At 39.6% G+C, this 17,913-nt stretch overlaps 1 protein-coding gene across 8 annotated transcripts in view; it reads right to left on the bottom strand.

Moving 5' to 3' along the window:
- pik3c2b (phosphatidylinositol-4-phosphate 3-kinase, catalytic subunit type 2 beta) overlaps nt 1-7,637 on the bottom strand; it is a 144,927-nt gene extending 137,290 nt beyond the window's left edge. For 4 of the 8 annotated variants that reach the window (XM_072715844.1, XM_072715842.1, XM_072715843.1 and 1 more), the window contains exons 1-2: nt 7,352-7,634; nt 3,035-3,196 (exon numbers count right to left, since the gene is read on the bottom strand). In XM_072715844.1, the coding sequence (XP_072571945.1) occupies nt 3,035-3,078 (44 nt within the window). In that variant the 5' untranslated portion in view covers nt 3,079-3,196; nt 7,352-7,634. Of the gene's footprint in view, nt 1-3,034; nt 3,197-7,246; nt 7,268-7,351 lie in introns of those variants that run through there. The other 4 variants (XM_072715848.1, XM_072715846.1, XM_072715845.1 and 1 more) reach the window with 4 other exon arrangements.
- Between the last annotated feature and the right edge of the window lie 10,276 nt (nt 7,638-17,913).

Raw genomic sequence — 17,913 nt, forward strand, 5'->3', positions numbered from 1 at the left:
CTATTTCAATATTAGTTTAAATACTAGAACTCGTGGCCATAAGTGGAAATTAGCGGGAAAACATTTTAAAACAAATTCGAGGAAGCACTTCTTTACACAGCATGTAGTTAGAGTATGGAATAGTCTTCCTGCTAGTGTAGCAGAAGCTAACACCCTGGGTTCCTTTAAATCAGAGCTAGATAAGATTTGAACAACTCTGAGCTATTAGTTAAGTTCTCCCCAAACGAGCTTGATGGGCCGAATGGCCCCCTCTCGTTTGTAAATTTCTTATGCTTAAATTTTGGCCGTAAATAAATGTCCGTATACCACCGAAAATCTGGCGCATGGCCAAATGTTGCGCCTGTCATCTGAAGCCCTAGTGATTATTGCGCATTTGCGATATAATATCGATATGATATCACTCAGCCCTACTTGGAATTGTCTATTCATTATTACCTTACGGAAAAAATTAGTGATGCTCCGATTGATCGGCCACCGATCATGATCGGCCGATATTGGCTAAAAATAGCTTGATCGGCGAACCCCAAAAGCGCCGATCAAAAAAGCCGATCACTTGACGTAAATTACTCGCGCAACTTTTTCCACACGTGCATGCATGGCGCACAGGTAAACAACAGCAGAGCGGAGCTTACCAGTGGCAACATGAGTTCTCCCGTCTGTAAGTTTTTCAAAGTGTCCGATAAAGACGTAAAGTTAGCCATTTGCAATGTATGTCGTGATGAAATCCCTCGAGGTGGAAGCAAGCAACGGCATTAACACCACTAACATGATTAGGCATCTTAGAACACGCCATACAACTGAATATGCCGAGTATGAGAAACTAAACCACTTTACTCTCGGGGAACATTTCATGTGTTGACCCTGGAGGTGTCAGGCAACAGTGCTGACCAAAGTGTCACTGCCCCTCCTTCAGTGTGGGGCAGCAAGTGTTAAGCGCTTGATTCTTCAAGATCTTGACTATAGCCTATTTCTACAGTTTTTTTTTCTTCAATATAGTTAATTTAGAGTTAGTTTCATTTCTACAAATGGTGCAAACTCTGCTAGATTATAGATAAAAGATTCCCATTCCCCTGCCATTCTGTGATCGGCAATCGGCAGATCATGATCTTGGTGATCGGTAATCGGTGATCGGCCCCAAAAATGCTGATCGGAGCATCTCTAGAAAAAATTATCGAGATATATCTCCATTCAGCTAAAAAATATTGAGATGTGATTTTGGGTCCATATCACCCAGCCCTAGGTTTTGGTTTAGGCATAGCATTAGCAGCATTAGTAATTGTCAAATGAAGGTCCTCACAAGGATAGTAAGATCCACTTAAAATGGACTTCAAGGGACCTGGCAAAACAGTCCGTTATATCCATTGTTGCTGTATGCCCAGAACACAACTAAAGGACACCATTTAGTCATGCCACACCCCAGCAGACATACTTGTGGTATAGATTATTACATTGTACATGTAGTAATCCAACTTTACCTGACCAGATGCGTGACTTGTAATAATCCCGACTACGTATCGGCGCTGGATATCACCGGCACACCACGTGCCTTATAGGCGGAGCCTGCATGTCTGTTATAGCCGAATTGTTTGTCCGTTATAAGCAAAATTCCATTATATGCGAGTCTGCTATATCCAATGCTTTTTCTGCATGTTCTTAAAGGCGCGCGGCCGGGACCAGTGGACCTTGTCTGTTATAGATGATATTCTGTTATAAATGAGTCCAATATAACGGGATTTTACTGTATTACTCTTTCTGTCATTTTAAAACCTCTGGTAGAACATCCATAAATATTTTATTGGAATATTGTTATTTTACTGTTTAAATTACAACCCAACAACCTTCAGACAGAGCTGGACGCATTGCGGTAATGAGAATTTTAGCAAAAAATGCAATAAAATACAAAAATTATTCATTAAATTCATGTTGATATTAGTGTTTGCGCAAGGTAGAGAGAACACAAATTCTCTTCTTGATGGAATTAAGGAGCTGTGCTGATTACAACACGTTCCCACACCCACTATATGACAAACCACCTCAGGGATGAGAGTGCAGCCGTGCACCTCAGCACCACATTAGTCCAGATGGAACAGTGAGTTTTTTCCAGAGTGAGTGCCAATCCTGCCACCAACCCCCACATTTTCCCTCTAAGAAAGAACCTCCTTGCAGAGCTGGATGTAGATTAATGTTACTTTGGCAATATTGTCGTTTTATTCATTTTTAATAGTAATTTTAAATGTTTTAATTTAAATTATATTTCCATAGGTATTTCTGGCAATAGTTGTAGCTGTCATGAAAAATAATAATCCTGTACCATGCATTGATCACTAACTGCTATTCTGCTACTGCTAACAGCATTGTATGGAACTGTGGTTTTGATACACATTTCACATAAATAATGATATCTCAGCAACAACTCAAAAACCAAAGACCAAATTTTCTGGAGATGTTCATGATATTATAAGCTAGCTTTAGTAAAAAATTGATCAATTTTGAAATATAAGTTTTTTTGTTATTGAATTTTTAATATTTTAATCAGTTATTATATAGTAATTGTTCATATGGGGATGGCATATTATTTGTTCAATCTATAAAGCAATATGAGGACCACTTCTGTGCAGCTTACATTAACTTAAATACAGCCAGTCAAAGTCAAAGCCCCCCCCCCCCCAAAAAAAAGTTTCAAATTTGTTTGTTTAAACCTCCCTCAATATTGATCCAAGACATGCCCGATTTCAGATTCATGAGTTTCTCATGTGACCAAATCAGCATGCCAAGTTAAAATCCATGACGATGAGGTCCGAAAGTGTGATGATTTGACATGGAATGACCCATCTATACATCAACAATGTATACTGTCTTTCAACTGCAGTTTGAAGATAAAAAAACTGCAGTACAGTATGCTGTGACTACTTTTTGAATAGTTTCACAATTATGTGTAATATTTACCTGAGCAGGATTAGCAAGGATCAGAATTTTAAAAATAAACAGACAACATGTTTATATAGACAGACAGCAGATGGGCTGAAAGTTCTACCTTGACGTCAGACTCCTCCATTCCCAGGAATCTTCCAAGCTCATCCCATGTTAAGCCCCAGGGCTGGGACTTGGGTGGGCAGATGGAAGATGCAGTAGGAGGGGCAGAGAGGATAGGGTGGGCTAGGCCAGCATTGCCCCTCAGGGACCCCAGGACAGTGTGCTGGAACACAGACCCCAAGAATCAATCCCCCACTAAGCTCTAATTCCATTCAATTATGGTGGCTCCCGGATTGTTTGAATAAAAGCCGAGGGGGAGCTGGGTGCATCACGTGAGCCCGGGAAACTCAGACGTAGTCTCATGGCCTGATCCTCACAGGGGTGAAACAAAGAGGCCGCTGTCAATCCTCCCCACTCCCCACAGCCGACACACATATGAGCTCTCATCACTGTGCCTATGAACAGGAGGGAGTAAAAAGCACGAGCATGTGCGCGCGCACACACACACACACACAATATTAATCACTGCTATACCCCCCCCCCCTCCACAAACATCATCCACATGCTTTGAGGCCAGCTGATCCCCCCTTAATTAGCTGACAGACACACATTCTGTCACTGGAACAGCACTACCCCCACCACCATAAGCCTCTGTGTCCCCAAGCCTGGAGGTTCCCATTCAAAAATGCAGCTTTTTAACAGCAGACTGACATCAGAACATTCAGTACAACTGCATATCCTCCTATTTGCAGTACTCTCAGTACTCTTTGTTGAAACAAGTTTGCACAAAAATACATTTATATACACCTCCATTTCAGTTCCAGAACACCCTTCTCAAACTCACAACGGTGCCATCAAACATAATTTCTTAGGTCTGCCATAATTGAGCCCTTGGGGCAAAAGGTTAGACCAGGTACAGCAGATACTGTTAAAGCACCATCAAGAAGACATATACAGCAAAAACAATAGACTCACCCTGCTCATCAACAATGAAACATGAGCTTAGCATCACATAAAATCCAGGCTTGGGGGAAGGGAGAGGCCAAGCATGCGCCTGTCAGGACTACACTGGCCATTATTATAAATGCTAGAATCTGATAGGTCTGGGAGCTGTGAACATTCTAGAGGCCGCACACAAGACAATAGAGTAAAGCATGCAGGAAACACCCTTGCTAAAATATTATACAATCCACATGAAAAAAAAGGGAAGGAAAAAAACTATTCGGAAGCCTGCCAATGCAGATAATTAGGATACGCTAAACAGTGATGATCTGACCATTTCTAGACTGTCCCACCATTATCCCTTCAACACTTTTGCTCTGTGGTCTGAATTTTTATATGTGAAATATGCACCTAAAAGACACGCGGTACTACTCCAAATAATTTTTCTTCTTGACAGTTCAAGGTAATACGGATTAGTTAAATATAAATATAACTTAGTTGTACCTCCTACCACAGTTAATTTTTTATACATTTTAGGGCTGCCACTAACGATTGTTTTTCTATAGATTAATGAGAGTGCAGCCATGCACCTCAGCACCACAATTGACTGGTTGATTAATCTAAATGATTAATTTTCCTCCAGAAAATCAACTTGACCATTTAATTTAAGTTAATTTTATTTCGACAACAACAAACTGCATGCCATTGCAGGGCTTTAGATAATGTACACCAGATTTTCGGCACTATACAGACATTATTTTCACCCACAATTCAATAAGAAGATTAGTAATATGCCTAAAAATACTAATGAGATGCGTATTGTGATGCCCAAAAATTAGCAATCTGTATAAATTTGGCGTATCCTCATGCTTAATAAATTTGGTTAGAGAAGCACACCACATGCAACGCAAGTAATAAGCAATGAAGTCACGAAGAAGGAAGGGACAGATCAGCAGCCACAGCATCTTTTAAAAGAGGAGATACTGTGGTTAAACAAGGTAAAAATATGTTGGTGGTGTGGCGGTACTTTTTGCAGATTATAGTCCAACAGGTGTTTTTTTGTAAATATGGGTTTTATTTTTATTTCAGTTCACGAATTAACTTCTTTTATTTAGTGTCAATTTTTGATTCAGGTTTAGTTTATGATAACAACACTGGTCCCAACAAGTCCAACATGCACAAATGTATACACTGGCACGGTCAATCAATGCAGAATAAGACTAGATTTTAGCCTAAACATTTTCACACACTTCTTCAATGAAGATTCTAACGTAGCAGGCAGACATCTTTATGGCTTTAATGTTGAGCGCATTTTAGCAGCTACAAGGACAAAAGATATAAAAAGCTCTCCGTACTAAAGATAATTTAATAAACATGAATAGAAAACATGGTGTTGCTTTTTCTCGCAGTCCATCATCCAGAATAGCACCTGTGTGTTTTCTCTTCAGATGTTCATGCACAGCACTAGTGCCACTACAGTATGCCGTCACACTTTGCATACCTTTTTGTTTTGTGATAAGTTGCATGACTCTCATAATCATATAAGATATTAAAGGAAAACATTTGTTACAATGAATTGAACCAATTTAGAAATCATAAAGGTAATTGTATTAAAATATTTTTTTAAAACAATGTGTTGATTAAAATATTGATGTTGACCCATTTTCAGTGTCAACGTCATCGACTACATCAACTAATCGCGGCAGCCCTAATAAACTTTATGATCCCAGTCCCCAGTATCTGAATGTTAACAGTAAATAAATCCATCTCAAAACAATCCCTTTAACAGAAAGATATAAAACATTCAAGGGGTTTTATGGGGCATAAGCTTAGTGTTAGTGCCACAAAATTCTTCCCAATTAAATAATTAAATTATTAAAAACCTGAAGATGACACATTAAAAGAAGATTCTGTTCTAGAAGGCCTGGTGATATGTCTTAGTTGCATATTTTTTGCTGTGCAAAATATGCCATATATAAGATATCACAACAGGATTAATGGCTTGACCAAACTGTTATATGTGGCATACAGTATACTAGCTGGAATGGTGGACAAAATCTAATGATCTGAAGGCTGTCCCAACATTTTAATATAAAACAAATATGATTGTTGTATGATTTTTCTTCTGGCAAATCAAAAAGAAATATTTTATAATTAGTTATCAAGGTTGGTGCTTAAAAGATACATACTGTAGTACAAACACAAAAAAACATTTTATAAATAGCTGAAATTAGTGACACAAAGCTTAGGATTAATATCTCTAGCGTAAATATGTATAGTTTTCTGTCTCATCAAATGATTTAAAAATAACTTATATACTCTGAAATGACACTGACCTTCCACCATGTTAAACTTGACTTGTATTTCTCATTGCACAGATGTTCGATATTACACTGGAAATATAACATGCATAAATCATGCATTGTTTCTTTACTGGGAACTTTGTCAACACTACATTAGCATTATTTCGTTTTATAGACACTATTTTACATAGTTATCCATTTTTGCAAGACCAATAAGGAGCATTTTCTGCTGGTGACAATGGTGGCTAAAATTAGCCCATAGCTTCAAAGGGTCTGCTCCTGACTGAAATCTCGGGTAATTTAAACAACTGAAAAACACCGACAAAGAAGTAATAATGCCCTTCCAGCTTTCGGTTTGAAGGCATCTGTGAGGTGAACGTTTCCACTGAGGCATTAAAACATAGTGTATTATCAAATGAGCCTATGAACTATTATGCCCTTGGTCTCCAGCGCCACCTGCTCGGTACGCACGCTTCAATCTGTATAATTCTCACAGTAATTTTGCATGGTCAAAACAAAGATAAACCATTTGTGTCGGTATATTATATGTGCTACTTTTAAAACGAAACTAAAACAGCTCACATGTAACAATAATCGTTATCCGTAAATTTCACAAGTTAACACTAGCTAAACATAAATCCAAATGGACAACAAAAACAAACATAATAGACAACAAAAACAAACATAATAGGTACCTGTTTGGTGGATAATTATCTGTCTTAAGTGACATTTAATCAAATTTTAACACTGTCGTCACTCTGTTGACATAGTAAACAGTCACAAGACATGTCGTGATCGCAGTGTGACCCTAAATATGATCCTTTAAATGCCTGCAACGAATTTATGAATTTTGTCTAATTGGGATAGGGTTTCCCCTCCGTCGTTTTTCGTTAACGTAATTTAGCTAGCTAAGGATCGACAGCGAGGCGCTGAATGCGGCGACACCACGCGACTCATCGCACGCCCGGCCATGATCTAGTGAATGGTTTCGGGAGCGAACTATACCAAACACGACAGCCACAGCCTACCTTCAAAAGCACTGTACTGCAGCACTGCATTTGAAAAACAGGATACGCAGCATTTTTTTCTGTCTGACTTTAATAACTGAAGCATTAGAAAGAAGCCACTCTTACCTGACCTATGAATGATGTAGCACAGCTCTCATAATGTTCGTTTTCTTCCGTTTATGACTCTCGATGACGTAGATTCCTTGCAGTGAAATAGCGGTGATTTCCGGATTGGGCTTCGTCGATAGTTTAAATGACGTGTACCATTGTAAAACAATTTTTGGTCTAGTTTCGTAAACCAAAATTACAATAATACAATTCCCCCTCTCTTAGCTGAGACCGAAATTTTCCTTGCCGAACTCACAATTCAAGTGCTCCAGTAACCCTTGGTCTTTCACTGAAAAGATTCGAGCAGAGTGTAGAATATACCCTCTACCGGAGAGCTCTAGCAATAACAGCCTACTACCTTGTGTAGAACGAAAAAGGTTAGCTCTATTGCAAGTTAGTGTTATTTTTCCCCAAACTGTTGTATTGACTTAAAACTTCACTTAATGCAGTGATTCTCAAAGTGGGTGCGCATGAGGGTGCGAAGCATACCAAATCCCGGGTAGGGAGTGTGCTTAAATGTATGGCTGAACCAAAGTTTAATTTACGTGTATAAAGGGGAAGCAAACAGTGCCTTTGTGTTTTTTTTTTATCATCCCATACAGCGTGAAGTAAAACGTGGACAAATTTTTGATCGGGAGTAAAAGAAAAACCGGTAACGGTTTTAATAAAACAAAATTTGGCCCATTTTGTTTGTAATGTCTGTTGTGTGCGTGTGTCAGGGTGGAAAAAAAAAACAAAAAACTTTTCCATTCCCTCGCAATAACTTTTGCGTTCCCTCGCAATAGTTTTGCCTTCCCATACTATAGCTCATAGCAGCGTGACGGTATGGATCAACTTATCGAACATTACTTTGAACTTGGCCTTAAATATATAGATATTGTTCTGCTTCTTAATGATAAGCATGGGTATGTTAGTAGCGAGAGTAAACTTAAGCGAATTCTTCGAAGAGGGCTCTCCAAAAGAAAGAATTATTGTAATCTACAGCATGCGATTGATTGAAAGAACGGCTCTTTTGGCTCTTTTTAAATATTTAGTCAGTTTTAAGAAGCCAGCTTGGGGGCATCTCAGTTTATCCTGGAAATAATCACTGGGAGGAATGATGAGGTGAGATTTGTAGTCAAATAATTAAAACTCAGATATCACACACCAATATCTGAGTTTGAATTATTCTGAAATATTGATTATTACCTCATTTGTCATGTGTGGACTATATTCCATATGGTTGCACAACATCCCTCTGCTTAGACAGTGACATCACTATTTTGGATTTACCTTTAGTACAAAGTGTGTGTATGTGTAAAGCTACGTTGACTTATGTTATTCATACAATACCTACTCACAAATAAACATCAAAAACAAAGCCGGCTGCAATGAATTTCTGTGCAAAACAGCTTTTACTACAAACACTTCCACACAATGTGGAAGTGAAGGATGCGTGCACAACTATCATCATGCTGTTAGGCAGTAGCACCCCTGCGCTGGGTGCGCCCCTCCCCCTATAACTGTTCTGTCTCGCGGAGGAGCTAACTTGTGTGCATCTGTGTGAAACACGCATAGGAAAAAAAGAACGACAGAAAGAACGGCTCCCCTCCAGCCGCGACTCGGCTCCCATCGTTCATGTTTATGAGCCGTTCAAAAGAATCGGTTCGTTCGCGAACGTCACAACTCTACAGTAGATGGATGTATTATAAATGCAGAGAAAACGGGTTGCTCGTGAGAAAAGAAATGGACCCAAGAGGGGTTGCGCTGCGGAAAAGGAGACGTCCACATAGACGCAATTATTTCTCAAAGGGGCCAAATTTCATTTGGCACATTGACTCTTACGATAAGCTGAAACCTTTTGCCATTTCTATCAATGGCTGCATCGATGGTTTTTCCAGGAAAATGATCTGCCTGAACGCCTATACCACCAGCAGCGGTCCCAAGGTAATTGGGGGTTATTATGTTGAAGCCATGCAGCATCTGAAAGGATGTCCTCAAGTTGTAAGAGGGGACCTTGGTACAGAGAACGCACTCGTGCAGGACTTTGAACGTCTGCTTCAGCCCAACCAACCTCAAAGTATAGACAGTTATGTGGAGGGGGTGAGTACAGTGAATCAAAGGATTGAAACCTGGTGGGGATGTCTGCGCAAGGAGTACACAGAGTTTTGGATAGCGTTATTGTCCGACCTCAAGGATAACGGCCTGTTTGATGGCAGTTTCTTGGACAAAAGCCTTGTGCAGTTCTGTTGTATGGGGCTAATCCAGGTGAGATGATACGATAGTTTAAGATCATGTTGGTTTGTTGCCTCCTTTTTACGATAAAATTGTATTACAATTGTATTAGGTTGTAACATGTATCACAAGTACAACTTGGTGGTGGAGGAAGTTAAGTTCATACATAGCCTATTAAAAAGGGTTACACCTTAAGTAATCAATATAGTCTCTATGTGTCCTGCCCGATCGTCCGCTCCTCCCGTGTGCCACGCCCCCTCGATAACCAAGTGTGGAATCCCCGTGTTATCAGCTGTTTCTGGTTGTTGTCATTAGTCCTATGTATTTAGTCCGCGTTTCAGTTTATTTCCCCAGTCTGGTCATAGTATTGTCAACCTGCATTACTGCTTGTTTGTTTCGTTTTACTACCATTAAACCCCGCATTTCCCTTGACTCCTGGCGTCTTGGGCTTATGTCTGTGCTCCGTGAGATGCGACACTATGTGACCATACTTTACAAAACCAAGTTATACTGCGTGATTTAACCATGTAAAGCATGTTTTTTTCACAATGTGATATTTTCAAAGCCAAATAAGAGACTTGAAATCCAACTGGTTTCATAATGAAGTGTCACATATTAATATAAGAACATAAGAACATAAGAACTATACAAACGAGAGGAGGCCATTCGGCCCATCGAGCTCGCTTGGGGAGAACTTAACTAATAGCTCAGAGTTGTTAAAATCTTATCTAGCTCTGATTTAAAGGAACCCAAGGATTCAGCTTGCACTACGTTATCAGGAAGACTATTCCATACTCTGACTACACGCTGTGTAAAGAAGTGCTTCCTTAAATCCAGTTTGAAATGTTCTCCCGCTAATTTCCACCTATGGCCACGAGTTCTTGTATTTGAACTAATGCTGAAGTAACTATTCGGTTGAACAGCATCCAAACCTGTTAGAATCTTATAGACCTGGATCATGTCCCCCCTCAGTCTCCTTTGCTTGAGGCTGAACAGATTTAGCTCAAATAACCTTTCCTCGTATGACATTCCTCTAAGACCAGGAATCATTCTTGTGGCCCTACGCTGCACCTTTTCTAAGGCCGCTATGTCCTTTTTAAGATATGGTGACCAAACCTGTACACAATATTCTAGGTGAGGTCTCACCAAGGAATTGTATAATCTTAGCATTACCTCCCTTGACTTAAACTCCACACACCTGGAGATATACCCCAACATCCTATTGGCCTTTTTTATTGCTTCCCCACACTGGCGAGAATGAGACATGGAAGCATCAACATACACACCAAGGTCTTTCTCATAATCAGCTACCTTTATTTCAGTAGGTCCCATAAAATACCTGTACTTTATATTTCTGCTCCCTACATGGAGTACCTTACATTTGTCTATGTTAAATTTCATCTGCCAGGTGTCAGCCCAGTCACTAATTAAATTAAGATCCCGCTGTAGCTGCTGAGCCGCTAGTTCAGTATCTGCTACACCACCCACCTTGGTGTCATCTGCAAATTTCACCAGTTTACTGTATATATTGGTGTCTATATCATTTATGTAAATTAGGAACAAAAGTGGTCCTAAAATTGAACCCTGCGGTACCCCACTATGAACGCAGGCCCACTGTGACATCGAGCCTCTTATAACTACTCGCTGCTTCCTATCCGTTAACCAGTTATCAATCCAAGTCGCTACAGTTCCTAAAATACCTGTCGCTTTGAGTTTAAGTGAGAGCCTCTTGTGGGGAACAACATCAAAAGCCTTTTGGAAATCTAAATAGATGACATCATAGGCCTTCTTATCATCAACTTCCTGAGTAGCTTCCTCAAAAAACTCCAACAGATTTGTTAAACAGGATCTACCTCTCCTAAATCCATGCTGGCTATCCCTCAAAATGTTATTTGAGTCCAGGTAATCTACCATTTTCTCTTTGATTATAGCCTCCATAACTTTACCAGTTATACAAGTTAGACTGATTGGCCTATAGTTTGACAAATTACTTCTATCCCCTTTTTTGAAAATGGGCGTTATGTTGGCATGCTTCCAATCAGAAGGTACCACACCTTCAGATAAGGATTTTTGAAACAGTAATGTTAAGGGTCGGCAAATAATATCCCTCATCTCTTTTAACACTATAGGTAAGATGCCATCAGGGCCCTGTGATTTATTTATTTTGAGCTTAGCTAGGCTTTGCAAAACATCAGCTTCAGTTATATATATATTAGTTATAGACGATGTTGGATTAGTAATAAGAACTGGTAAGTTACTAGTGTCCTCGACAGTGAATACCCGTGCAAAACTATCATTGAACTCATTTACTATGTCAATGTCGTTTTCAATTATAAGACCCTTACTATCCTGCAGATTAGTAATTTCAGCTTTTAGAGCTCTTTTAGAGTTAAAATACTGGAAGAAACTTTTAACGTCATCCTTAGCCTCCAATGCGATCTTCCTTTCGACATTCCTTTTAGCTCGTCTAATGTCATTTTTTAATTCAGCCTGTAGATTTAGATACTCTTGCTTTATTATGTCATCATCAGTTATTTTCCATCTCTGGAACAAAGCCCTTTTCCTCCTTACTTTATACTTTATGTCCCTATTAAACCACCTAGGTTGCAATTTCCTAGATTTATTCTTGCTAGAAACAGGTATGAAGTCCTCTTGTACTTGCAATAATGTGCTTTTAAAAAATTCCCATGCCTCTTCAACAGTTTTGTTATTTAACTCCATCCAGTTCACGGTTTCTAGTTTTAATCTCATACAATTGAAGTTAGCCTTCCTAACATTATATATTTTTGATTTGGACTTTGCTCTTCGGGCACTAAACTTAACCTCAAATTTAACCATGTTATGATCGCTACTGTCAAGTGGTTCTAAAACATCTAATTTACCAATCCTGTCCTGGTTATTAGACAAAACAAGATCAAGAATGGCATCTCCCCTGGTAGGGGTGTTAACAAACTGAGTAAAAAAACAATCCTGTACTAATTCCACCATCTCAAGTTCATTTTCAGAAGAGCCAGCAACAATGTCCCACTGCATCCCCGGTAGATTAAAATCACCCATAACTACCACATCATTTTTATTGCTCATAATCCTAATATCACTGTATAACAATCTGCTTTCCTCAGCAGCTACATTGGGTGCTCTGTAACAAACACCGACAATTAGGCTATTTGAGTTTGTAGCATCTAATTTTACCCATATAGCTTCCGTACTTTTACTTATATCAGTAAGCTCCCTTGCCTGCAAGATTTCCTTTACATATACTGCAACACCACCTCCCTTCTTACCTATACGGTCTTTACGGAACAATGTGTAACCATCCATATTATATTCTTGTCCATCCTTATCACTCAACCACGTTTCAGTTATTGCTATAATATCATAAGAGTCCGATGAGATAAGAGCCTCTAAATCATGAATTTTATTCCTAATACTCCTGGCGTTTAAATACAGACAGCAAAGGGTAGGCTTATTACAGTGCCTACTTATAATATGATTTTTTTGGGCTTTCCGTTTCCCCCCAGTTACATACTTAACTAACCTCCCTGCCCCCCCAGTCCCTAGTTTAAACATTCCTCAACTACTCTACAAATACGCCTTCCCAGTACACTGGTTCCCCTCCGGTTCAGATGCAACCCATCCGGCTTGAACAGGTCCCACCTGTTCCAGAAGGTCCTCCAGTGCCCCATAAACCTAAACCCCTCTTTCCTACACCATCCTTTTAGCCACGCATTTAATCTCCTTATCTCAGCTAACTTAGCCTCACTTGCGCGTGGCACGGGGAGTATTTCGGAAAATACCACCATGGACGTTCTGCTTCTAAGCTTATTGGCGACTTCTATAAATTTATCCTGCAGAACAGCCCTTCTACCCTTGCCTATGTCGTTGGTGCCAACATGCACCATGACAACTGGATCCACCCCAGCTGGGGCCAAAAGCTTGTCCACACGATCTGGAAGGTCTCCTACCTGGGCACCAGGCAGGCAAGACACCGTACGGGACCCTCTATCACGCGTGCACACATAACTGTCTACTCCCCTAGTAATTGAATCCCCCACTACCACAACCTCCCTCTTTCTGGGGGGAGGGGGCTCCTCAGTGCCCAAGGGCCCACCTGCTTCCCCAGTCCCTTCCGGCTCTAAAGCTGGAAGCACCTGAAACCTGTTAGACACAGACACCTCAGGTGATGCCGCCTCTGTAACGTGTGTACGCCTTTTCCTGCGTCTACGACCTACGGTCACCCAGCTCTCTCGACCTCTCTGCTCTTCATTCTCCCTCCCCCTCGTTAGTGGCGTACACACAGTCTCCCTAAACGGCGTATCAACTAGCTCATCTAACTCACTGTTGCATTGGATGCGAGCCAGTTGCTCCTCAAGGTCGCGAACCTTGACCATGAGTGAGTCCACTAGCTTACATCGCTCGCAGATGAAGTCCGACTGGACACTAACGTCCAGAAGGGCAAACATCTTGCAAACGCAACACTGAGCCGGCCCCATAATTAACTAACTCACTATGACCCCGTACTCCCAGCCCAGTAAATTTATATAGTGTATTTAACTATAAAGATTAATTTGCGTAACAATAAATGCAGTAACGTGCGGAGTACACTAAAATAAGTTATTACTTGTGTTAAAACGGAACTTAATTATTATTTTATTTAAAATTTTAAACCTGATAAACTTACTACTACTTACCAGAAGAACTTCTGCCTGAACCAAGTATGAACTAAAAACAAGGCGAAATCGAAGTTGCTCTTGGGAGGTCGAAAAACCACAAAAACCCCCTCACAGCAGGCTACTGCCGGAGCGGGAAAAAAGTGGAAAATGTCCTCCCGGCCCCGACTGGCGACCGAGCAAAGCTCAGGAGCAACTGTCCTTTTCCGACGCTTGGTAGCGATACCGACGTTAGATATTATTAGGTATAATCGCCCCGCGGGTGTTTGCTACGGAGTTTAAACGCGGACAGAAAAACGCCGCTCACGCAACACCCGCAGCTCTCTGTCGGTAATAATCGCGCTGTTGATTAACAGACAGGACAGACAAGCACTCACGCTGACCGAAATAAGAACAATAAATAGAAATAAACAGCCACCCACGTAAACAGGTAAAGCACACAAACACTCAAAACACTCCAAAAACAATCCCAAACAATCGCTGCAGCTCAACACCACTCTCTCGCAGCAATCCCAGCAATCCCTGCCAATATAGTTACTGATTCATCATAAATATGTTGGTGAAAGTGGAAAAGGTGATGGTGTAAACATGTTTTTTTGTCTTCAAGGATGACTTGGATGAAACTGCACAAGTATGGTCTTCACACATCATCAGACCATCCAAGAACACTAATATGCCTAGTGGCAGGCCCAGCATCATGTACTGTATGCATTACCTGAGCTTTTTGGAACCAGAGACTATCTCTCACCTGTTGATGATAATGATCTTCAAATGTGCAGAACTGCATGCACCTTTCGGCAAAGCATTCCATGTTACCAAGACGTGTATGACATGTGTAACATGATCATGGCCGAATCATGCCTGGTAATTCCAAGAGACCCATATGAAGCAGTGGACTTATACATACATTTGAGAAATGCTATTCTTGCTTATATGTAATTGGTCAGGGGTGGCATGGTGGTACAGTAGTTAGCACTGTTGTCTCCCACCGCTGGGAGTCTCTGCCTGGGTTCCACGTGTGTGCAGTTCTCCCCATGTTGTCGTGGGGTTTCCTCTGGGTACTCCAGTTTCCCCCCACAGTCCAATGACATGCTGAGGCTAATTGGAGTTACTAAATTGCCCATAGGTGTGGTGTGTGAGTGTGCCCTGTGATGGGCTAATAAACTATTCTAGTTTATTGTTAAGAGATAAAGTAATCAGAACTTCAGTGAGCTCCTTTGATTTCCTCCATTTATAAATGTAGAGCTACATATAAAGAAATAAATTAATCAATTAAGGATCATTTGGCTTTTGCTAAAAAAAATCCTGTCAAGTTATATCTACCTATATACAGTATGTACTATCAATAAAGATCACCAAGACTCATGACAGACTCTTTTTGTATTTGTTTTCCTTTAAAGCTTCCAGCATTAGTGTGTGGTCCATAGTCTGCTATGAAATAAAACTACACTAGTCCCATCAGTCAACCATCAGTATAACGCCAATGTAATATCAATATTAATTAATTACATTAATACCAAATGAAAGCAGCAAACATTTTACATATGAAAAACTTTAATTTATTGAATTTAAACTGTAAATATAAAAATAAAATTACAACACTGACCAGTCTGAGTAAAGTGTTTTAGAAAAACAACACTTTAAATCACAAAATTGCATTAGCAAATGTCCTAAACATTAGAACATGTCTATAAACTCAAGTGTACTATAGCTTCATGACCAACCCATGAAAATAGCACAAAACCAGATACAAAATGTAATAAAAAAAAATGCACTCTGACTAATTGATAAACATAAAAAGACTTCCTGAATAAATAATGTGTAGTTTAGCTTCATGAACTGGCATTAAAAAACTACCCAGAACATTGGGGAAAGTAACAAAATCTATGTGAACAAAACATCAAATGAAGGCAAATATGACCAAAGCCAAACTCATCACTGAAGATTACATTTATTTTTCTGTGACCTTATACTATGTCCATGGCAAAAAAATTAAAACGTTTTCCAGCTTGCGCTGCTCTGCATTTCTTATGTAGCACAGCAGATGATTGAATGTGCTCTGCTCTTTCTGTGACAAAAGCACAGTTTCTGTTTGCAGCAATTCAATTACCTTTTTGTTTGTTGCTTTTTTGGATTCATATAATAAGAGTATGTTTGCTGTATGAGGCAGGTTCAACTCCACATCTGTAAGACTGTGAGAAAAACAGTCTATTACATGTTTGGGTTCTTGTAGTATGGTTTTATGGGCCATTGTTTCAATGGCTGCCATTGTTTCAATGGCTGCCATTGTTTCAATGGCTGCCATTGTTTCAATGGCTGCCATTGTTTCAATGGCTGCCATTGTTTCAATGGCTGCCATTGTTTCAATGGCTGCCATTGTGTTTTGCTGTGTAGGGAAGTTATGCGAACCCATTCTTGAAAACAAATCAAGCAAATCATCTTTTTCACTTTCTTCCAATGTACCCTGAACTGCCTTTTCAACAATTAACCGCTCACTGTCAGATAAGTAGTTATAGAAAGATGACATGAGTACTGCATTGTTTACTGAGCTAACACCAAAGACACAGGCCAAAATAAAAGCCTTTTGACAATCTCACTGGGATCACATCATAGTCTAGAAGACCCTTTGCCCAAATCCTTCCAGAGCTTCCCAATGTGATTCTGAAAAATCAGGTCTCAGTCTTGGCACTCTCTCCTCTTCTCCTTCACATTGTTCCAGAAATAGCTCCCAGAAAGCTGTGTATACCTCTCTTGAAACCCCACTGTTGTCAACAGCCATTTCATTGTTGAACTCCATCTTTAAATCCATATTCATAACTTTTCTGTCCATGAAAACATCCAGAAGATCATCCACAATCATAATTCGGCGAATTTGTACATATTTAGTCACCTTCAGACTTTGTGATTCCTCTACTGCAAAGACTGGTAGTGAAACAACTCCAGTTGCAGAAGGCCCATTGACCAACGGGACATTCATTTCTGGGACCTGAATAATACAGTATAAGCCATTAGTTGTAAAATTTTACAAAAAATATCAACATAAAAATAATAACAGTAATATTACAGCTATTATTGTAAAATTGCAGCATGGGTTAGCATAGTGTAAATGTTAGTTATACACTACAATGAAAAACAAACACAGACTCAATACAGATCTTTCTGTTAAAATAATGACTACCCCCGGCAATTATGGGCTACATTGTTATCATTTCAAAATATATAAAATATACAAACATTCATGTAATATTACTCACAAAATCTATTACTTTTTTGTGCATGTCATGTGTTAATGTATAGATATATCAAGCTATTCCCATGAAGTTTCAACACCATCACCCCTGCATTTTTGACCTAAGGAGCTGTTTAGGTGCAAAGTTGCATAATTTTGAAGGTGGACAAAAAGCTGACAGCGGGGTCAGCAGTAGCTGAGAGTTTATGTAGCATCTGCGCTGGATTATTTTAACCAGTACTTGGTGTGTTGAGTCATAGGTATTGATGTGTTTCATCAATACAGTCATATAATTTAGTTTACAATGTAATTTACAATGTTCAGTATCACTTTAGAACACATATAAAGAACATTAACATATGTGATGTCTACATCAAAACACATTCAATTTTCAAAATAGCTGCTTTTCAAATTCCAACAGACTAATAGTTTAAGCTGTATATAAAATACCTCATCATAATTTTCAG

This window comes from Paramormyrops kingsleyae, chromosome 8, assembly GCF_048594095.1.
Source record: "Paramormyrops kingsleyae isolate MSU_618 chromosome 8, PKINGS_0.4, whole genome shotgun sequence".
Taxonomy (NCBI): Eukaryota; Metazoa; Chordata; class Actinopteri; order Osteoglossiformes; family Mormyridae; genus Paramormyrops; species Paramormyrops kingsleyae.